General features: G+C 43.1%; 1 protein-coding gene across 2 annotated transcripts in view; it reads right to left on the reverse strand.

Moving 5' to 3' along the window:
- PITPNC1 (phosphatidylinositol transfer protein cytoplasmic 1) overlaps nucleotides 1-24,588 on the reverse strand; it is a 130,614-nt gene that overhangs the window by 58,768 nt on the left and 47,258 nt on the right. For both annotated transcript variants that reach the window (XM_081849934.1, XM_081849935.1), the window contains exon 2: nucleotides 11,304-11,452. In XM_081849934.1, the coding sequence (XP_081706060.1) occupies nucleotides 11,304-11,452 (149 nt within the window). The remainder of the gene's footprint in view (nucleotides 1-11,303; nucleotides 11,453-24,588) is intronic.

The raw sequence follows: 24,588 nt of genomic DNA on the forward strand, positions 1-24,588 counted from the left end.
CTAAGTGGCATCAGTCTGAGAAATACAGTACTATTCTCTCTCTTCAATTGCACCGTCTAATGCAATAGTCTTCATATTTTTTCAGACTCAGGACTCATCTTTAACCAAAACATGAATTTAGGAGCCCCTCTGTCCTCCTTCTCATATATCTATCTGCATGGTGGCAGTGGGCGGTGCTTCTGTTTGCAACCCACCTTGAATCATGCTGCAACCCAGTTGTGGATCCCAGCCCACCAGCTGAAGTCCTATTATCTAGGGCAGTCTTTGTCAACCTGGTACCAAGACTGATGGGAGTTGTAGCCTAAAACATCTGGAGGGTACTATGTTGGTGAAGGCTCCTCTTGTGCAAGAGAATGACCTCCCAAACTGAATGCAATATCTTGTTGATTTTTGTCAAAAGACACCCATTTCTGATATAAGAATACTAAGTCAGTTAATACAGTGGTACCTCGGGTTACATACCCTTCATGTTACATGCTGTCAGGGGCTCAGGAGCAGAGGCACAGGAGAGGGAGGAAATGGAGAGCGAAGGGGAGGAATCCGAGGGGAGCGTAGGCGGTGACAGTGGTCAGAGGGATTCCACGAGCCTCTCCAGCGAATCGGAAGATTCACAGAAGGGAGCGCCGATGACCAGGGCAAGGGGGGTGCCAAGGGGGAAACCCCAGAAGGAAGGGGCCAGCGGGGACTCCCAGAGCAGCAGTTGGAAATCAGGACCAGCTTCCCTACCAGAGCGCAGTGGGGGGGAGGAGTCCCAGGAATCGGGACCAGTGTTCTCACCACCAGCGAGAGGAGATGAGTCAGGATTGACCACGCCTCCATCGGAGGAAGAGGAAGGTTACCGGCTGGGCGCGCGCGCCAAGTTCAAATGTACAGGCGAGCGGCACAGCAGGTAGCCCGGATAGGGAGCCAGGTCCTAAAGCCCGCCGGAAGGAGGGGCAAGACTCAGGGGGGTCAGCGTCAGAAGAGTCCAGAAAGGAGGAAACCCCAGGGGGCAGAAGGACCCAGAGGAGGAAAGAACAACGGAAGAGGTGGAGTAAGGCTAGAGTCTTAAACTGGTGTCTAGGAGGCGGAGACTCAGATGGAGCTTCGCCGGTCTAAGCTCTAAGACGTAGAGTTGCACGCTGCGATTTGGAAATGGAAACTAATCTTCAATAAAGACTTTTATACGTTATTACTGGCTAGCGTTGGTCCTCTGTGAGCTGGGACCTGGAGGCAACTCTGACACATACGCTTCAGGTTACAGACTCCGCTAACCCAGAAATATTACCTCGGGTTAAGAACTTTGCTTCAGGATAAGAACAGAACTCGTGCTCCGGCGGCGCGGTGGCAACAGGAGGCCCCATTAGCTAAAGTGGTGCTTCAGGTTAAGAACAGTTTCAGGTTAAGAATGGACCTCTGGAACGAATTAAGTACTTAACCTGAGGTAGCACTGTATTTGACTAGCAGTTCCTTCTGTACCTCCCAAATTCTATTTTTATTGACTTTTGTTGGCTTAAAAAAATAAATCTTCAACATAAGGAGTTGCCGGGAGTGGGGAGTTGGGGGTGCCTGCTTTTTAGCCTGTGTTTTATATGTCTAGAGTGATTACGTATGGGCCAAGCAGGTTCTCAGGGGTGTGGCCCACCCCAGTGACATCAGATGCCCTGACTGCTATAGTGGAGCCACCTGACTTGACCCCAGCACTGCCTCCTGTCATTGAACTGTTGCCCACTCCCAGGGAAGCAAACGAGGCTAGACTGGAGTGAGCTGGTTGTGTTGACTCCACTTCTAAGGATGCAGTGATGGCTGTGATGGCATAAGCAACAGACCCAGGAGACTCAACCTACTTTTAGGAGTGCTCACTTGCATGCTCAGTCCCGTGGCTTGGGAAAAGAGTGGAAATGACTGTTCCAAAGGGGAGCTCAGGGGTCATGTCAGGTGTTGGGACTTCTTAGCTTATGCCTAGCCATCTATCCTAGAGCTTTGCTGTGACATCTGAACCTGTAACCTAATTTATGCTGGGGTACTGCAGTGAATTCTGGAATAATCATAATCAAGCCAAGAGTCTACAAGTGGCAGCCAGGGCTGGTTCAAGAGCTCACATATCACCAGCAGTTTTTGTTCCATCTGAAACTTTCTACCTTCGGGGAATACTTTCCACATCAGCGTATGGGAAACATACTGGTAGTTTTCAAAGACTGAAAAAGAGGTGTTATTTGCTCACTGAGATTAGAAAAAGGGATGCTTTTGAATGGTAGGAAGGTAAATTTAGGTGAAACCAGGGGTAGAAGAAACTAGTAGAGCTGTTCCTGGTAGTTCTGCAACACATGATGCTCCACAAGAAGGAATCTCCTTAGGGTTTTAATATAGTTATTTCTTCTTCTAGCAGCTGGAAAAACAGAAAATCTAAAACCTAATTCCAGGTGTTTGAGTAATCCTCCTGAGGAAATACAGATTCAAATGTTTTCTCCAAGGCTTCAAGCTCACAGGCAAGCTTCTCTCAGTTGGCTTCATATTTTATTCCTGTGCATGTCACTGGAGCGCTAAGTGTTAGCTCCACCTCCCAGCTCACCTCCTTATTCTCCCATATCCTGGCCCACCTGGCTCTTATGTATACACCAGGGATAGACCTATGACAAGTGCAAAGCATGTCCTCGTCCACAGGTGATTTCGGGGTAGGGAGAGAGAAGTAAACATTGTCTTTTCTTGGAACTGGAGACTTGTACATGCTGAACTGCTTTGCGGCAGTTTGCACATAATGGCCTGGGGTGCAACTATGCTTAACTATGGGTTTAATGGAAACAAACAGCATGCTGGTGCACGCTGCTCAAAAGTCCCCACTTGACTTTTTGCTGACCATACTGCAAGAAACCACAAGCATTGGGCTTATGGTGCTGTCTCAACTCAGGTTCATGACTTGTTTCTTTTCAAAGAAGCCATAAGTACTTTATGGGAGATCTATAATGAAATGAAAAAGGTATTTAAGTATACCTTTCTGAAGAAACCAGAGGCCTTTCTCCTGGGCATGGTCGGCCAATTGGTGCCAAAGAAGGATAGAACCTTTTTTATGTATGCTACAGCAGCAGCAAGAATACTCATCGCAAAGTATTGGAAGACACAAGACTTACCCACCTTGGAAGAATGGCAGATGAAAGTAATGGACTATATGGAATTGGCGGAAATGACTGGCAGAATCCGAGACCAGGGAGAGGAGTCAGTGGAAGAAGATTGGAAGAAATTTAAAGACTATTTACAGAAACACTATAAAATTTTTGAATGTTAATGATGTTGAAATGAAATGAAGAGGTTTTAGCAATAAGGCAAAGGAATATGTAAAAATGGATTGATTTTAGACGAAAAATTGAAGTTTATAATATGTGAAGATAAGAAATTAAGGATAAACTAAGAGGGTATGGATTTGCTGAACCAATTATTAAATAGAATACAAAAAAGGGAGGTGCGAGGAAGTCAAGAAAATAAGCAAATGAGTGGTAAGATAATAGAAAGAGGGATTTAGTTTTAACCTTTTTTGATTTTTCTTTGCTATTTCTATTTTGTATTTTGTATTTTGTGTATTCTTTTGCTTTCTTTTTTCCTATTTTTGTTACTTTTCTTATGTTGGAAAACTTAATAAATATCATTATAAAAAAAACAAAAACAAAGAAGCCATAAGTAGTAGCTCAGGCCTGGCTTACTGCTCTTAGGTTGTTTGGGAAAAACAAACCGCTAGCCTGTGTTCAGGTGATAAGACAAACCAAGGCTTGCTCCCAGGGTAGCATGACCCTAGGAGCAAAGTGAGAACTTTCATTTGTCTATGGTTTACAACCTAAGGAAAATTAGCTACTACTTTTAAAGCTTTGTGTGGTATGAATGTAAGTGCATCTGCTGAACAACTGTTTGACAGAGCCTGTGTACTGTCCTCAAGTACTCTGCTTACATAAATATGAATTATTTTAGATAATAAAATTGAAAGACATATGTTTTATGCAATGCTTTCCTTTTGCTCTTCAGTTTTATTTGACAAACAGTATTATTTTGACCTTTTCTTATTTCGCTCTCATCAAAGGCTGACATCTTATAATTACCTAATAGTAATTCCCTTTAAAATACTGCTCTGGTGGTTGACTGAAAGAACAGACATTAAGAGTACATTATCTACTTACATTATCTACAGTATATTGATTTAATACAGTAATATTAATGGAAATCTCCCTGGTAGAGTTATGATCATCTGCTTCTTCAAGAAATTGTGGCATCTAAGACAGCACTTTAAAAACTTTCGACTTTCAGGGAGAAAACACTTTTCCACATCAACTTGTCAGTAGGGAGGGAGGAGAAATGTGATTCAGTTCACATTTAAAGGAAAACCTACCTAATTTGCACTTTTCAAAACAATACACAAATCAGCCTTCAAAATGCACACATCTCCAATATGCATATACCAGGATAAAAGGTACGTGAAAATGTATACAGTGGAAATAACATACAACAATGAATTATATTAGGCAACGTTGCTTATTAAATGTGGATATTATGAGGAATTTGCGGGTGAATATTCTTCTTTTCCTTATTTTAAACTCACAAATTGATGTGGAAATGTGGAGAACTGAATTTAAGATTAAGAAAAGTGAGAGAAACTGACATTGACAGATCTGCCCTTCCCTCCTTGTCAGTAGAGAAACTATTACACATTTGGCCCAGAACCCACGCAAACTGCAGAAGTTAATGGAACAGACTCTAAATCAAACACTTGGTCACTGACCATATCTCTTATGTCATATTTGCTCTGAATGAACTACGGGTACAAAAAGAGGCACATCTCTGTCTGTCTGCTTTTTCCTATAGGACTAATTGCACTCGTTAACAGTCCTCAACAGGTTTACCATACTCATTGAGTCAATCACCCATCTCCCACTACCCTTCTGAGAAAAACCCCACGCTCCCACTATATAAGGGTCTGGTGACTTCTGTTTCAGTGTATCTGAAAAAGTGGGCACGCACATGAAAGATTATACCCAGAACAAACTTAGTTGGTCTCTAAGGTGCTACTGGACAATTTTTAAATTGTTTTATTTATTTTGTCCGTCTGTCTGTCTCCCCCCACCCCACCCTTAAATAGTTCACAAAAATACATCAGGATGCAAGATACATAAGAATACATCTTATGGTTATATACTGCTGGGGAAGATTGTTAGTTGTCCTGGCTTCAGCTCAAATGGGGGAAAGGCTGCTTTTGGAGGTGTCAAAATATTCCCTGAAGACCAAAGTTTACAGCAACTAATACTATTTTTCTTTGCTGTTGACTGATTTCCCCACCTCTTGGCTTCTGGTGCCATTACTTCCCCCGTAACCCTCTCTTCCTGTTCCAGGGAATGTAGCCAATCAGGGATCACACTGCAAATGTGATGTTGTCACAATGACGTATAACCAGTCAGATTTGGACTCATCCGTGGCAGTAGTGATGGACGGCTATCTTTCAGGAAACTTGGCCCACCATTAGTGATCTTCCTATTGAGGAAAACCTTATCTTGTAAGAGTTCCCTAGAATTTAGTTTGAAAATTGCCGATCAAAAACTTTTGGCTAGACCTAAGAACAAACTGAACTTCAATAAACCTGTTGGAACTAGATTGGCTTGTAGCTTACAAACAATATAGCTTAATAAAGGCCTTGTATCAAGTTTCTCAGAAAGTGGTACAAACTCGAATTCAATTTGGGTTGAAGCGATACAAAAATAATGAAATGTGTGAGGTTTTGGAGTTCACTACAAGGTAGAATGAAACCTTAGGGAAAGATTCCCTATTTCTTGATACAGTGAACAGACCTGCAAGTTTTTAGATGTAAAATTAATAGGTAGGTTCCATCTGCAGAGCACAATGGGATGCATTTAGTGCTAACTCACACCCTAAGCAATTTCATTGATTTGAAGGGAACAATGCATTTAACACAAAGCTTTCCAATACCAGCCTGCAACTGAAACTGTGCTGAGCAGTGAAATATAATTAGCACTCCTAAGGCATTTGAAAGGATGGAGCAGAGGGGAAAAAGAAAAAGAAAAAAGGATGGCTCAGAGAGCAGACAGTCAGTGGTTTCTGTAAGAGAGAGCTTAAAACTGCTTGAATTTACTAATAATGGTCCAACGAGTCATCCATCATAGTGAATCATCTGGATGTGTCATTTCTGACCAATATAATTCCCATATTCATTTTTAAAAAACTAATTAATTCTTGACGCTGCTGTATGAGCAAGAGCAATCTCACTCACACACAATATTATATACTTGTCATTTCTAGCAAAAGTGTCACTTCTAAATTAATATAGAGTCAAACCAAGAGAGCCTTGAAATAGGCTGCCTGAAAGGAAGTCCTTTAAAATGCATCATATTAGAAACTGCTCATTAAATACTGTACAGGTAGCTTGCATGGTAGAAAATATTAAAATTATAGACAGAGGTTTTTGTACTAGAATATATGGCAAAAATGTATATTAAAAAATAGTGGAAACTTTCCACTTCGAGAACCATAAAAAAGAAGACATAAAGCTGTGTTACTTTGCTAGTGCATTTGCTTTAGACAAAAATCAGTAGGTAAGGAGCTCACACTTGCCTAAGGGCAATGTGCTACAGAAAGAAGAGAACCATGAGAGCAAAACAGTTTGGTTGCTATGAAGTTGAACATTGCAAGGGAGAAAGAGAAAACACAAAAGAGATCACTCCCCTCTTTGCTATATGTGCCCTAGGCGCAAAAGATAAGACGAAAGGTTGGATCAGACACCAACTAGGATGAGACTCTGCATGCACGTACCATGTTTCGATCTGACCATTTCTCCTTTACAGAGTTAAGGAAACGTCCAACATTCTTTCCTTGAACAGGATTAAGATAAAGCATTCCAGTCTGAATTCTTACTCCAGCTGGGACACGTACATTGGATTTCATAGGTTTTACGTATGTACTCCAAGGTCATTTTGTGCACACCCAGAAGAGTTAATGCATTCCATGAACATGGACTGAACATGTTTACTAAGACCTGCCATTAACTTAAGGTCGAGTACTAAAAATACAGCTGTTTTGTGAAAAATATTAACCAAGTTAGATATTTCTCCGTCACAAAGGGGGACTACTTTTGGTTTTGCACAAATTTCCAGCCCAAAACATTCTGAACAGATCTTTGGAATTTTGCTAATTCATGCCTCTTGCCAGTAGAGATTCTCCTTTAAAAAACTGAATGAACACACTGTGGCGATCACACAGGGCCCCCGGACGTTTCACTGTCTATTGATCCCTGTGCCACCACTTTATTTCTCGCTGCCATCACCCAGGCCCTACCTGGGACAATACTGAGTTCAGTCAGGGTTAAAATGAAACATAAACTTTTGTTTATTTATTGCAGTTTAACACGTGTGTGGTTTCATAAACAGTATCGGTCCATTACAATCATGGGGTGCCTATCCAGACCTATAAATTCCGCTACCTGCTCTCACTCACTAAACCACCTCTCCGATATTTTCTTGTCTTCCTAGCCCCTAACTGTTCCTGACTCAGCCTATTTCGCCACACTAACTCAACCTACCCACAAACTCTATCCCAATTCATGCCCACTCCAACCAACCACCCAACTCCCAACAAACTCCTCCATGAACCCCTCCAATGAACTCTGATTTTATAGTCCCACTGACTCCACCCTCCTGGATCCTGACTGGGCAACCTGTTTAACTATTTCACCTCCAGCACACTCTCTTATGTTAACGTCACACACACTAACCCAGGGGTCAGCAAGGTTTACCTCACCTGGGTCAGTTCACTCCAGTGGAGATCCTTTTGTGGGGCTAGATTGTGTGTGTGTGTGTGTGTGTGTGTGTGAATGCGTTCGCCTGCGATTTCCAGGGTCTGCGCAGACACGATTTCTGGCACTGCAGAAGCGAGTCCCTGCGCCACACTGCGCCAGTTTAGCACAGCACGCAGGGACTCGATGAGCGGGTGGCTCGGTTCAGGGGTGACTTGTGGGCCGGTTAAACGATCCCCGTGGGCCGCTTGTGGCCCATGGGCCTTAGGTTGCCTATCCCTGCACTAACCTGTCCATGTTTTTATATTCATATGTGTGTAGTTGTGAAGTATTGTCCTAAGAAGCACCACTGTGAAAGCTGGATAACCTGTTCCGGTTCTTATTTGTTAGAAGTTAACCCTAAGTTTGGGTCTGAAGCATGTTGGCATAACGTAATTTGCAAGTGGACTGTGGTTGGTAATCTTGTTGCTAGACTGTGAAAAGGACAGAGCTGACAGAATTCTGGGGTAGCACTGCAGTGATACAATGGACAGAATATTGCTGTCACAAAGAAGCTCAATAAAAGTAAATGGACCTAAGGGAACAGAAGTGAATGTGCAAAGCAGCAAAGTTTGGTTAGGCTACCAGTAGGAAAGCAATTGAAATAGATTAAACAACACATTTTGAAAAAGAGCAATATAAATCTTTCATTTAGAACCAGTCTTCAGTCTGAGCAGAAGCACCAACCCTTCAACATTATCATGTGACCTCGGGATATTAATATATTTTGCTTGAATAAATTGCAGAGCACAAAGAGGAAAATAAGATATCCCCAATCATGTCCTTCACTTTACTGTTATAGGTTACTGATGCTCAAGGCCATATATATATATATATATATATATATATATATATATATATATCCCCATAATGTCACCTTGCTTTGCTGACATTAACCTGTTGCCCCCCCCAATGAGTCATTTCTCTTGTAGAGTGATGTTTGCTTATACTTCCACAAGCAATTCTCTGTGCATTGTGAGCCAGACTGACTTTATGCACACTGCTGATGCAGACAAGTAGAACCATCGTGTCAGACAGGATTTAATTTTAAAGCACCTTTTCCCAACACTGCAGTTACTGATTTGAGTGTTTCGGGCAAAAATGCTTTTTTGAAAAGAAAAAACTTGGCTTCAACTGGAAAGATGACACCTTCTATCTTCTAATATACTTTACACATTAGAGAATCTGAGAGACCATGACAAACATGAATTAATTAGTCCTCTCAATCCTTTTGAGCTTAAAAGCCAAGAATTATTATCATCAGCTTTGGTGGGACATAAACCTCAAGAAGGACTGGACCCTGAAGCTATCCTACAGCATCTGCTCATTGGGAGTTCAATGAAAGTGCAATCCTGACTTGAACTTTTGATAGCCAACTTTTCTCCATGCAGGAAATCCTTATCGTCCCAGAGATACATTAATGTGGACAAATCTAGTGTGTAAAATAGACATTTTCACAACATCAGTGAACTTTCCCTAGGGTTGTTCAGCTTATAAATGATCCATGAGTGGAATTCTCTTCTATGCACTCCAAACATTTCTAGCTCTCTTGATTCTCTACAGCAGTGTTGGCCAAACTTTGGTCTCCAGCTGTTTTTGGACTACAACTCCCATCATCCCTAGCTAACAGGACAAGTGGTCAGGGATGACGGGAACTATAGTACAGTAGAACCTCTATTTACAACAGCCTCCACTTGCGGACGTTCCAAGTTGCGACCACGGCTAACCCAGAAGTGAGTGGCGGGTTTGCTGCCGTTCGCGCATGCGCAGGAGTGGCAATCGCCGTTCGTGCTTGCGCAGAAGTGGCAATATCATTGCCCATGCCTGCGCGCAACGGCGCTTCTCCTAGCGACCTGTTTCGCCATAAGGACGGGCCTCCAGAATGGACTGTGGTCGTGAGTAGAGGTTCCACTGTACCAAAACAGTTGGAGACCCAAGTTTGGCCAACACCTCTATACAGTGTTCAGAAATGTTGGCTTGGGTCAGAAACCAGTAATAATTCTTGGTCATTACCCATCCTTCTCCTCCTCGAAGTCCTCTGGTATGTATAAGACACTTGCGGCAGGGCGTTGTCTCACATATTGCACTGAGAAAGCAGAACCAAGGCAAGTCTCTTGCACTGCCCGTTCCAAATCCCAGAGCTGGAGAGTTCATCCACCCACCCGACCAACTCTTACACACTGGACTCTGGGGAGGCCTGATGTCACACTGAGCTTTTGAACTGCAATTCCTTGAAATTCACTGGGAGCTCCAGGGAGGGGAGAGGATTTGTATGTTGCTGCACGTCCTGACTAGGACATAGGCTGTCACCGGAGGCAGTTCCCCTGGTGACTGGATTTATGGGGAATTGCTTACACAAATCCTTACCTTCAGTGCACTTTAAGCATCACTGTATCTGGAGTCCTGCCTGGTCTTCATTCATGTCACCTTATAGTTTGTTTTCTCTCAGGCATAATTCTTAGACTAATCTATACAGAATCTATACAGAAAGGGGAAGCTGTGCTGACTTTTGTTTCACATGCCAGCTGCTAAACTGTGACCAGTGGTCTGCGAGCTTCATTCAAGTGGTCTGTGGGATATCTGTGATGAATGCTTACAATTTCAATTCACTTCAAATTGGAATATATGAAGTAAAAGAAGCAATTAAAAATCGTATGCAAAATCTAGCGGATTAGAATTGCTATAGCAGGCAGAAAAATCATTAAGATTGGCCAGGACCCTCAGCAATTTCCAAGTGGGCCCACAGAGGGGGTAAGTTTGGAAGCACTGAGACAGAGAGCTGTGCAAGTGCAACTGTAACACATATATACCAGGCATAAAACCTAAACAAAATGTCTTAAGAATAAATGGAGAGGAGGAAAGTACAGTGGTACCTCGGGTTAAGTACTTAATTCGTTCTGGAGGTCTGTTCTTAACCTGAAACTGTTCTTATCCTGAAGCACCACTTTAGCTAATGGAGCCTCCTGCTGCCGCCGTGCTGCCGAAGCACGATTTCTGTTCACATCCTGAAGCAAAGTTCTTAACCTGAAGCACTATTTCTGGGTTAGCGGAGTATGTAACCTGAAGCATATGTAACCTGAAGTGTATGTAACCCGAGGTACCACTGTACTGTATTTTTCTGTCTATAAGATGCCCCCATGTATAAGACATCCCTTATTTTGGGGGACTCCGATTTAAGAAAATGGGGGGAGATGGCCCCTGTGTATAAGACACCTCCAAATTTTGGACATTATTTTTAGGGGTGGAACCTAGTCTTATACACGGAAAAATACGGTATGTCATTTCCAAAACTACTACTCTGCCCCCATGCCACACTCCTTTTCAATGGCAAAGCCTGCACATTTGGAAAGAACCTTCACCCCCATGGTTTTTCTCATAAATTCTATAAATCAGTGGTTTTCCATCCCCACCCCCCGTGCTTGAAACAGAACAAACTGCACAAGAAGACTTTACCTCCCAAATCTGCATAGATGTTCCAGGACAATGCAATGGCAGAAATGCTTACCTGTTCAGATAAACCCGTTTTTCGGTCAGTTGACCATTCCCATAATTCGGATCTTCATAGGGTTCGTTCTGCACCACTTCTACCCCTTCTCCACGATCACTTTGCTCGTGGCTGTGTTTACTGATCATGTACAGCTGTCCAATTCTGTACTGCAAAGCAAAAGGAGAAGCAAAATATTTAGGTCTGCCGCAAAATCATCGGGGAAAGAAGTGAACCTCACCCTAGTAATCCGCATAATGAAAAGTATTTCTTGAAGAAATCTGCTAACTACCCTGAGAATGGCTGATGGGGATAAATAATCGAGATGTGTCTGTAGAACTTTTATACACAGAGCCTTTCCAAAGCATTTCTAGCTATTAATTTAACATTACAGCATCATAGGGCTGCTTCAGACAGTTGTAATTCTCTCTACATGGAATGGTTCTTAAAGACAAAGCTGTGAGGAGCATGCAACCGAGCTCTCTCTCTCTCTCACACACACACACACACACAGGCGGCCCCTGGATCCTAATAGCAATTCATAGCAAGTTCATTGACAGGAAAACGTGGTCTCACAACTGCACAAATTGCTCCTAGATGTGTCAGCTTAGATGGGCCAGTTCAAACATTTCTTTCTTCCCCTAGCTGCTTCTATTTGGGCCACTCTACATACAGCATCTCAGCCCACCTGAGACTATTAAAAATAGTTTTTGATTATAGGAGAACCTTAAGAGTGCTGAATGGATTTGTTCCAGAAGTGGGCAGAGAAGGAATGAAATATATAAAGTAACATGAATGCATTATTTTTCAAAAGACCTTGAAGATTCCTTTGAACTGATTTGTAAATAGTAGCCTAAATCCCCAAGAGATTCATCCTCAGTATGGCAGGGACAGTATGATGCAAAAGAAAACTAACTTCTTCCTCTTTTTCTTTTGGCAACAATTTATTATTCAATTACCTGCTTCATTTAATTAACAAAATTTATATGCCAATTGACTGTAGTAAAACCTCTAAAGCGGTTGACAGGAAATGTTAATATTATCAATAAAAACAATTAAAAACATTTAAAAATAACTAAAATTAGGAGTAAAAGACACTTATTTCAATTAACAGAATGCATATACTGCAAAATGTATATAATGTAAAACTTAAAGGACATTAGTTGTAAACTGTCCACAAAAATATTAAATAAGTGCAGAAGTGCAAGTGTTTAACAACTTTCAGAATAGACTTTGACTTCAGTTAAACCTAGCTAAATTCAGTAGCAGCTGAGATTTTTAAAATTAAACATAAACCAAGGGGGGAATTCAGGGTAGTGCTAAATGGGGTTATGTGTGCATGGAATGGCTCTGCTCATGTAAAAAGGCTTTCCCTCCTATCCTTCCCCCCCCCAACCCCCCCAACCTGTTCTGGGCTTTTCACCATCACTCTGGAACAGAAATGGGGGGGGGGCATGAGGAAGAGCTGAGGGGGAGAAGTCCTATTGTGTGAGCAGACCTGTTTGTGTGCATGCAACAACTTAGATATTTGCAAAATTCAAGTCTCTATTTAGTGGGTACATTTCAACATTAAAATATTTTAGTAAAAACCAAGTAAAGTAAAAAACAAAACAAAAATATCAAGTACACATTGTACTTGATCTGCTAAAATGCACATTTCTGAAAGTACTGTGTTAAGTTAAAACTGAGATAATCCAATTACAGATAACAAAGAGTTACAGAATGGCCCTTGTGCCTTGGGTATTTAAAAAGCTGATGCTTATATTGTGGCATTATCCCTGCAGATGAAGTGTTATATCATTATTACAAACTGTGCCTACCATAGCACAAGTGGATTTTTGTTATACATTTAATGTATTCATAATTAGAACTCGGCTAGTAACGTCTGCTTAAAAGCTTGTGTATCATTTAACCTACGGAGATGTTTTCTGTGTAAAAAATTGCACAATAGCAGATTGATCTTTATACTCAATCTCACCTCTGTGGAAGCCAAGGACGATTTTGCAACTGATTGCCATACAGATTACATTAATATATTGTAGCATATAGAACTAGCATAGAATTCATCTGAACAACAGGAAAGGGAAGGGGGTGGATTATAAGCTTTACTGTCAACAGAGAGTTCCCAGGTAGAAGCTGTCCTAGCCATAAAATTATAAATTAAAATGTGAACAACGGATGCTGCCAAGCAGAGATGGGAAAATTCAGTCATTTGCTGGGACACATACTGGTCCCATGGAGAACAGTAAGTTCCAAAGTGTCCCAGCACAGCATCAGAATATGTTCAAATGCTCCAGGGATATAAGTGGACAACTTGTGTATCTTTGGTCTGCAATCCCACTCCATCTGCTCAGGGTCTGAATGGGCTTGTATTTCAGGTGTTTGAAATGACAGCAAGAACGGATTATATATGCACATATTTTTTAGGGCTGAAAAGAGTGTAAATATGTAGCACAATCCAGCAGCATCTAGGCACTTTTAGATTATATTCAGGGCTTTTCCCCTTCAGCCGGAACTCTCCAGCAGCAGCAAAGCATATGCCCGCGCTGCCCAGGACGGGCGCGCTTCCAAGGGGCACGCGCGGAGGGTGCCCTCCCAGGCACGGGATAGCTGCTTGGGTGCCAGAGTGGCACTCGTGCCCTGCCGCCAGGGGCGGAGCAAGCCACCCATGGTGGACCTTTGCCACGCCGCCCTCCCGCGACTCCCAGGTGTGATGGGCTGGGAATCCAATTCAGAGGCTAAACCGGAGGAATCCCAGCCTGCACAGGAGTCCCGCCTCCAGGGCCGGCTAAACTGGGGCAGGGCCTTGATTCTGAAGTGCCTGCACCTGTGCAGGATCCTCAGGAGCAGGCACCAGGTGAATCCACTCTGGCTCCGGAGGTGGTTGAGGACTCTCCTGAACTGCAGAGGCTCAGGGCAGAGAGGCGGAGGGAACTGGTTTCTCCCAGGAGGAGTGCTCGCCTTAAGGCCAGGAGAGGCGGGTCTCCTGGGGGCCGGGACCGCCCCTGGCCTCAGAGAAGATAAAGGCCAGTCAGCCCGGTCCCAGGTTGCGGGAGCAACGTCGTTGAAGAGCTGTTTCGGCCAGCACCCAGTCCAGTTCCCCCAGAGTTCCTGTCCTTGCCCAGCTCCTCGCTGTGGACCCCACTTCGCCCGTGGAGGACTGTCTGCCGACCCTCGACTCAGGTCCTGGACCTCGCCCCACAGTAACCTCCCCCCTGGACCAGCACACCCCAAGCTGTCAAAACAAAGGGGGAAGGGGGGAATGCTGCCGGCAAAGCAGCATGAAATGAAGGACACGAGGCAGGAGTTGATAATGCAGGTGAGCTGTGAGCTGCAAGCAAGCTGCCGGCCAGCTCTGTGGAGGCTCCTTTTATTGACACAATATGCAAACCCAGGCAGATACATTTTGGTCTGTGACCTTTACACATCTTCCAGCCCAGCCCCGAGATCTGCTGGAGTCTCGCCATTTTTCAGTGCTTTCTGCCACAGGATGTGCTGCCTCCCCCACCAAAAAACAATGCTCCTTTCTGCAGCCAATGCTACATACTCTCCTACTGGTCCCAGACATTGCCACAGGAATGGAAATGGAAGAGGCCGGGCAGCATGCAACATATCTGCATGCCCTGCAACATTTCACAGGTGAGAGCAAAGGCGTTCCTGAGCATGGGTACCTTCCACAGCAAAGAGAGATCTGTGGAAGGGAGAGACACGGAGACGCGAGGGAGAAAAAGTCCAAGCTGCATCTGTAGCAAAGGGAGGCATGACATTCAGTTCAGGGGGTTCAATGTACCCTTTGGTTCTCAGAATGATTTACTGAAAAACATCTACAAGAAAGATTTATAGGTTGTTCACCTGAGCCTGTCTGTAAATGCATTCTTGCGCTTTTCCTTCTTTTTAAGCACTCTATAACTTATTTAGCTAGCTCAGATGCGGAGGGTCAAGGCTACAGCACGTAGCTGCCGATCAGCATGCCTGGATATGCCTTTAACTGAACCTGTGTGTATTTAGTGTCAGCACCGAGTGAAGCACCAGCGTTTTCTGCAAGACATCCTTGTGGTTTTGTGACAAAGCCTACAATTAGAATAATGTTTAAACCGGGAACCTTCCCTGCTCCAGAGGCAGCTTCAGAATGGCAAGGAAGGGAACTTCATGTTCCGGAAGGTTCCTCCCACACAAAACAAAAACAAAAACAAAAAACCCTAGAAGATGGGTTTAGGGAGAAGGTAGGAAAAGCAGAGCACTGCCCTGCCCCCCCCCCAGCATCTGGCTTGGAGGGGAGTTATATAGTATAACTCCCACTGCTGCCTTTTAAAGCACTGTTTAACACCCCCGAGTGTTCTGCAAAAGGTGGAGGGGGTGCTGTGAGGTATAACAGGACTGGGAATATCCTAATTAGGGCAATGTAAAAATCTGTTCCAAGTTATTCCAAGTCAAGTTTTTGTTTTTGTTTTAATCACATCACCCTCAGGAGCCCCAAAGTGAAATATGGGCAGTGAATGAGGCTGTGGAGAGAAACACAAACGTTACAACTTTTTTTAAAAAAATGTTTAAATGAAGAATACAAACATATAACCTTCATCCACCTTGTAACACTGATGAAGCAGGAACTATGCCAAATCTCCATCACGTAAAGCTTGCTGGATCAGACCCTATCTCGTCCAGCATCCTGTTCTCACAGTGACAGCTTAGATACCTGTGGCGAAACCTGCAAGTAAGACCCAAACACAAGAGCACTCCCTCTTCCTGTGGCTTCGGGGATCCAGAAGTATTACTGCCTCCAACTGTGAAGGCAGAGCGTAGCCATCATGGCTAGTAGTCATTTATAACCTTATTCTTCTCCATTGGATACGGGTGGCACTGTGGTCTAAAGCCACTGAGCCTCTTGGGCTTGCCAACTGGAAGGTCGGTGGTTTGAATCCCCGCAGCGGGGAGAGCTCCCGTTGCTCTGTCCCAGCTCCTGACAACCTAGCAGCTCAAAACATGCCAGTGCAAGTAGATAAATAGGTACTGATGTGGCGCGAAGGTAAGCGGTGTTTCCATGGGATTTGGTTTCTGTCACAGTGTTCTGTTGCACCAAAAGCGGATTAGTCATGCTGGCCCCATGACCCGGTAAGCAGTCTGTGGACACCACGAAGGATTTAAATTAAAACCGTTTGAACAAATTAAAGATAAAGTGAATTGGCTTCAATATTACCAAATTAATGAATTATTTAAGATTGATAAGAGAAAGGGTTTTGCAACAGAAAAAACCAAATTGGAAACGGAGTTGTTAGATACTGTTAGATATGGAGTTGTTAAGAATATGTCCAAAATGTATAATTTGTTGTTGGAGTGGCATACAAAGGATGAACAAGTTAAATCAGTTATGATTGATTGGGCACGAGACGTGGGACATAATATAATGATGGAGGATTGGGAAAGGTTATGAAAGAAAGGGGTTAAGTTTACTGCATGCACGATGTTAAAGGAAAATATAATGAAAATGATGTATAGGTGGTACTTAACCCCTGTTAAATTAGCTAAGATCTATCATAACTGTGATAATTTATGTTGGAAATGCAAAGAAAAGGAAGGTACTGTTTATCATATATGGTGGACTTGCCCCAAGGTAAAAGACTTCTGGGAAAAGATTTATAATGAATTTTAAAAAATGATGAAATATACATTTATGAAGAAACCAGCAGCCTTTCTCCTTGGAATAATAGGTTCTGAATTGCCCAAGAACGATGTAAAGGTATTTTTCTATGCCACAACTGCTGCTCAAATTTTAATAGCCAAGAAGTGGAAAACACAAGAATTACCAACTGTGGAAGAATGGCAGATGAAGATGATGGACTTTATGGATTAATTAAATAATTAAAATGATTGGCGGGGGGGGAAGCAGTCTGTGGACAAATGCCGGCTCCCTTGGCCTGAAAGCGAGTTGACCGCCGCAACCCTATACAGTGGTACCTCTGGTTACGAACTTAATTCGCTCCGGAGGTCCGTTCTTAACCTGAGGCGCGCTTTTGCAAATGGGGCCTGCCTCCAGCGCACGACTTCCGCTCACATCCTGGGACAAAGTTTGCTTCTAGGAGCACCTACTTCCAGGTTAACGGAGCTTGTTACCCGAAGCGTTCGCAAGGAGGGCACAAGGAGTAACCAGAGTTATTACTGTAGTCACCTTTGACTGGACTTCACTGTCCAGGGGTCCTTTACCTTTTTTTTACATTTCTCCTCCCTTAATTTGTCAAATCCTTTTAAAAAAACCACTGAAGTTGGTGGCCTCCTGTGGGAGTGAGTTCCATAGTTTAACTATGTGCTGCATGAAGAAGGGCTTTCCCCTAGACAATATCTACAGAACTACTTTTCCAATTTGGGGACAACTTCTGGTCGCCCCTTTCCCATGTGAATTGTGGTTAAAAAAACAAACAAACCAGCATAATGCTAGCAAGCAGCAAAAAAAATGGAAAAGCAATTAATGGGTAGAGCTACAAGGCTCTGGCCTGAAGCTAGCCCACTTCTCTTCCAAATTGGCATGTACTTGCCAATTTCTCATGTACTTGCAACATCTGCTCCCTTCCGTCCTTTAAGCCATGGTAGAAATTACATTGAGAAACATGGAGAGCTCCCTTCATCAAGAGAGCAACTATTCACTCCCGAGGATGAAACATCAATAACCACAAGAGGGATGTGCTAATTACTGGAGATTGTTATTTGTCCCAGACTATATAACTGTACATTAATTGCCTTAGATGTCATTGTATCAGCTTCTTTGGAAGGATTACTTAATGGCATTCCATATGCAAATTGTGTATATCTGTATGGTACTGAAAAATCAGAAACTGTACTATACGCATTATTGTTGTATAATTTTTAGAGAGATGGAAGAATCAGACTTATTTCACTTTTGTTCCCTTTCCAGGAAAGTCTCTGTCTGTCTGTCTCTCTCTGTGTGTAGACGTGTATTTTAGTATTTTAACTTTTCATATATTTTAAACTATTTTTTCTTGACTTTCTTGTTTTATCATTTTGCAAACTGCTTTCATGTTGTTATTGTTTTCAATTAAACAGTGTACAAATTTTATGAAATATATAAATTATATTTTTAGAGCAAAGGGGGCACAAGCAAATGAGAAGAGCTGAGCCCTCCAACATCTATCACTTCCTTGTTAGGTCTTCCCTCAAATACTTTTTCACCCAGATGAAACAGATTGGCTGAGGAAAGAAATATCTGAAGAGAGAAGACCGAGATAAAGGGGGGAAGAGTTAATCATCCTTATCTACTTTTGCTCTAAAAATGTCCCAGTCCTCTACTTTATAAGTAATTGAAGCAGACTTGGTTTGAAACAAAAAAGATTGCCAATAACATGCCTAATTTGGACCTTAATTATTTCGTTCTTTTACCTCTGAAGCTGAAAAAGATTTCTCAAAAGTTAAGTACTGCAAGAGTGCCTGGTCATGCCACTGGTGAATAATGCATCTCTAAGTGCATTCCATTTGTAGCCAAAATTCAAGAAATAAAAAAAGGAGGAATGACAGGAATCTGCTAAGGAGACGTGTATCAGGTGAATTCAAAGTTCATATGAACGCAAGAAATGTTTTACCCCTTTAAACTGCAGAGATATTTCAACTGTTAAAAAATTAAAAGCTTATAAAAAACTTAGAAAATTGTAGAATTGTTTTTACAGTTAAAAGAATACTTGGGACATTTATATATTTTCCACAAAACTGCACACACAGGGCTTTGTAGAAAAAATAATAATCTACGGGGTAATATCCAACATTAGTCAAAATACGTTAAAGCTAAACACTCACAATAGACTGCAAGAAGATCAAACGTATCCATTCTTAAGGAAATCAGCCCTGAGTGCTCACTGGAAAGACAGATCCTGAAGCTGAGGCTCCAATACTTTGGCCACCTCATGAGAAGAGAAGACTCCCTGGAAAAGACCCTGATGTTGGGAAAGATGGAGGGCACAAGGAGAAGGGGACGACAGAGGATGAGATGGTTGGGCAGTGTTCTCAAAGCTACTAACATGAGTTTGACCAAACTGCGGGAGGCAGTAGAAGACAGAAGTGCCTGGCGTGCTCTGGTCCATGGGGTCAAGAAGAGTTGGACGCGACTAAACGAATAAAAAACAACAACAAACACTCACAAATTTGCAAAGTTCATTATTCACTGACTTCCAAAAACAAAACAAAAAACATAAACCCCTCAAAGCAAAATATAAAAAGAAAGCCTGAACTCCGGAGTCCTTTGGGGACACAGAGACGACATACACCTGCATAAAAAGACAAGTCCAACGGTCCAATGGTCAAGAAGGCAGCTTCTGCACAAGCTGTAGAGCAGGCTTCCTCAACCTCGGCCCTCCAGATGTTTTTGGCCTACAACTCCCATGATCCCTAGCTAGCAGGATCAGTGGTCAGGGATGATGGGAACTGTAGTCTCAAAACACCTGGAGGGCCACGGTTGAGGAAGCCTGCTGTAGAGGGAAGTGAGAGGCAGATGAGGCTCCTCAACCCTGGGAAGGCAGCCCATCTAGGAGAAGGAAAACTCTTATCCTATACCTCCACTGCCTTGTGGGACATTTTTGGGAGAAGAAAAGGCTAAGGAGTAAACCCCACACAAATCCCAAGTGGAGTCCCTAAGACGGTTGGATGGCGCCTTGTATGCCCCTCCTCCCGTAATCTCATGCAGCCAAGCTAGTGCCAAATGTATTGCTCTGCTTTCCCTGTGGACCACATAAACAAGGCCAGGGTGTGTGTGTGTGTCTGTCTTGTTATCTGGGCAGATCAGGACCTCCATACATAGTGTCCAGCCTTGCACCTTGCGGAGCTCACTTTGGTGCTGCTAACGCAGTGGTTTCACTTCACCCCCGGAGGCGCACTGCATTGTCTCTTGAGACAGATGGATGCAAACAGCAGCAATATTCTCCCACGAACCCATGACTGAAAGCCGGGTGCCAGCTGGAAAGAGGCAGCCTCTACCTCCCAGTGCCAACTTTTAAAACCATATTACTCCTATAGTGAGGGACGCGGGTGGCGCTGTGGGTTAAACCACAGAGCCTAGGACTTGCCAATCAGAAGGTCAGCGGTTCGAATCCCCACGACGGGGTGAGCTCCTGTTGCTCAGTCTCTGCTCCTGCCAACCTAGCAGTTCGAAAGCACGCCAAAAAGTGCAAGTAGATAAATAGATCTGGCAGGAAGGTAAACAGTGTTCTGTGCACTGCTCTGGTTCACCAGAAGCGGCTTAGTCATGCTGGCCACATGACCTGGAAGCTGTACACTGGCTCCCTCGGCCAGTAAAGCGAGCTGAGCACCACAACCCCAGAGTTGGCCACGACTAGACCTAATGGTCAGGGGTCCCTTTACCTTTTACTCCCATAGTGAAATATACTGAAAGTTTTCTTTGCTGGTTACAAGAATTAAATTTATGGTTGCCAGAGGCAACTGTATTTGTGGACCTATACTATGAACTGTGTGTAATCTTTTTCTTTTCTGTTAAAGAAAGAAGAGCCATCTGCTTTGAAAAAGAACAAAGCTTTTTTTTTACAGATAGAGTCTAAGAGATAAAAGTAATGTTTTACTTTGCTCTAGCTTTCAACAAGGCAATTTTTGCAAAGCCTATTGTTCTAAATCGTGCTTCGGGTAATCAATTTCAATTATATTTAAAAACCCGTTGATTGGAGTTCAGTTACCATCTGAGCAAACAACAAAGTGGTTATTCGTGAGCATGAGAAACACAGAGCAGCTCAAAGTCAATTCAAGGTCTCATTTTGAGTGGAATGCTAATTAGACAAAAAAGTAGAATCATATGAATTGATTTCAATGTTTCTGTGAGTGTCGTGAGGTGGCAAGTCTCATCAGCTGCCAAATTCAGAACCAGCTGAAGTTTCTAAACCATCTAAATAAGCAGCCCTATATATAACGCCTTCCAGTAATCCTACCTACAGGTTATGTGACCACAGACAACAGAAGTTGGGTTATCCCTATCCAAAAAGAGGCGCAACTGGGCCACCAGCCAAAGCCGATAGAAAGCATTCCATGTCACCAAGGCCACTAGAGCTTCAAGATATAGCAAAGGATCCAGGGGTACCCCCAAGCAACGTACCCGCTCATTCAGATGGAATACTGTATAACTTTTTGTGAACCCTGTTTATAATCTGCACATGCCTAGGCACTGTACCCGTAATTGGGGCACAATTAGGTACATCATCTTGCAGTGTCTCCAATCAAGAATCCAGAGCCTGCGCAGAACTTTGGAAGAACGTGTGGACGGTAGGAGACGGAGGTCGCCAGTCACAATCCCACACCCTTGCTGTCTACTCATTGAGATATGTTACATGAGCAGGGCTCATTCTCTGTTAAATCTACCACACAAGGCTTTAAAAGTTCTTGCTTGTAAAAGGTGTCTCCACCCAATACCTGCTGATTTTCCTGTCCTACTATGGCCCTGCAAAAAACTCCATACTGTATATCATTCCAGGAGGCCCTCCCCAGCTCCCATGAGTGGTTTTCCATCGGCTGCGGGGAGAGTCTATTTGAATAAGCTGTTTGAGCATAGCAACAGCATTCCTAGAGGAACTCTCATTTTATGCCTATTCTAGCCTCTATGACTAGAAAATGTTTCATAGGCACTCTGTAAAGAAAAAATGTTATACAGGAATTGGTAAGCATAGATTTCGGAATGGGTTTTAAGCTTGGAGAGCAATCTAGTCCATCTCCTGGGTGTAGTGAATGTACACAAGGGGATGTAGGAGGGAGGGAAGCAATTTTGACAGAAAGGGACAATTAGATAATCATTGATTTACTTATAACCTCCTCCTATATTCAAATATGTAAAATGTATTTGTTCATATACTACCCTGAGAGTATTCTGAGTCCCAGGGGGAGGGCCGAGTTCCTGCAAGATCTCAACAGAGCTTGATAAGCAACTCTGAGAGCTCAAAAGCTCTTTCTGTGTTGGGAAAACCCTGCACCAAAAGAGCTTTTACGCTCTCAGCCTTCTGCACATTCAGTTGTGTGATTCCAATCAGCTGGTTGCCAGCCATGTAAAGCTGACATCGCGTAATTTAAACATTTTAATTTTAAGTTGTGAGTCGACTGCACTCCTTCCTTGCTGACCAGTCATCTTTGAAGAAAGGACAAGAGCTGCTAGCCAATGGCATAAAAAGTGTGGGAATACACAGACAGAAGACAACCCACCTTGATAAATATATGGTGTTAATACTACTACTACTATTAATAATAATAATAACAATAATAATAATAACACTTATACCCCACCCATCTGACTGGGTTGCCCCAGCCTCTCTGGGTGGCTTCCAATATAATAAAAACATAGCAAAACATCAAACATCCCGATACAGGGCTGCCTTCTGATGTCTTCAGAAAGCTGTGCAGTCGTTTATCTGTTTAACATCTGATGGGAAGGTGCCACTACAGAGAAGGCCCTATTCCTGGTTCCCTGCAGCTTCACTTCTTGCAGTGAGGGAACTGCCAGATGGCCCTCAGTGTCATGGAGGTGGAGGTGTTCCTTCAGTTATACAGGCCTATGCATAAGGCAAAGACAATTTAGGTTGGGGATGGGAAATTAACTATCCGCCAACTTTCTCCTTTGCACTCCATACATTTCCTACTTACTTAAAAGGTTGATCCACATGCTGGCTTGAGTGCTTTTCTCCATATTCTGGTGAACCACAGGAGACCACCAGAGAAAACTGGTTGAAGCCATGCCTAGCTGCCACCAAGCCTCATTAGACTGTCTTAGATAATATGGAACTGGCAGACCACTAAGCTGTACTTGCAACCAATACTGGGTCCATACCGTGACTCCTTTTCCAAGCATCTTCTCCCTCACAGCAGTATCCAGGAATGAGAATCAAGGGAAATTAAAGGTGGATGGGCCAGGTTTGTAATCCATAACCTATATCCCTTCAACATGTTAATCCTGCCGCTACTGCCCCTGCTATCACATCTCTTCTTGCCACAACTTGTCCTAAATCCCCAGACCAGATGCCAGAGAACTTCTGATGTGCCAAGTTGCTGGTTTATGTGTGGTGGGACTCCCCAGTCCTTTCCACAGTTTTCTAACACTTACATGTCCTGACAGATATGCACTAAAGTGTGCTCACCCTCTGGCTTTTCCTCTGCTATTAGCTGTGAACTAGGTCTCTCCTTCCTACACGGGTGATGGTGGCCGGATAGGAGTGGGAGAGGCAGCTGAATGCTGATGCACTTGGATGAATTACCCAGTGATTCTACCTCTCCCTGCTGCTTGTAACTGGGAATAGAATCTTGTTTTATCGTCGTTTTTTATGTTATAAATAAATCCAGATTAAAGAAAAGAACTGGCTGTGCTTTGCTTTGACAATGCTTTATGTGACAGTTAACAATTTATGCAGCTGTTCTATCCCTGCTGCTTAAAGGTTACATTTGCTAGCCTTGTGTTTCCCGGTGACACAAAGAGAATGCACAATTAGAAGTCATATCCCCTAAAAGGCTCCAAAGGATGCTAAATCCACTTTCTCCATTGTGTGCCTCTCACAGCTTATTTTACTTAGTGCCAAGAGATAAAAACACTTTAGAGTGTCCATCCTGAGTCTGGCTTCATTTGACATCAACACAATAGGCCAAAACATATATATTAGAGTGGGAATTACAGTATCCATCTTCTGCATTATTGTCTGAGACAAACCAAGGTTCTATTTACAAGGAGCACTTGTGGTCTTCTAATAGCCTGGCTCCAAAAGAATGCTGTTATTAAATATTATGTTGTGTATCACCAAAACACGCTCAGCATCAGGCAGTGCATTATTTGTCAGACAGACTGGAGGGCTTCCCTTTTGGAATGAGAATCCCTTGGTCCTTTGTTCCAGGGTGAGGTTATGTCACTCTCAGTGTTTGAAACTCCCATTGTTCTAGGTGCATTTTGTGACAGGGAATTTCATCAGCACGAGCAGTTTCTGATCTCTGGGCGCAGTACTGCACCTAAGATTTTCAGATTAAAACTGCAGAGTGGAAGGAAAGGAGGACCTTTTTCTGTCTTCCCACTTCCAGCTACTCTCTGAAGACTGGAGATGAAACCCTCTTAAGGATATTAGGGGGGTGGGCAGGGGAAGGACTAGACCATGTGGGAAATTGATTGTGTGGGGTTACCTCCCCCCCTTTTTTTTTACTCAGGTTGGCAGCCCTGTGCAGAAGACAATTCAGAAGCTTTCTTGTAATCTTAGTCAAACCAAATTTAACCTCCATAAATGGAGAGAAAAAGTTGCATCCAAGGGCTAACACGAACTATTGTTGTATGCCATATTTCCTAACCAAC

Source organism: Podarcis erhardii, assembly GCF_964252035.2.
Source record: "Podarcis erhardii genome assembly, chromosome: 2".
Lineage (NCBI taxonomy): Eukaryota > Metazoa > Chordata > Lepidosauria > Squamata > Lacertidae > Podarcis > Podarcis erhardii.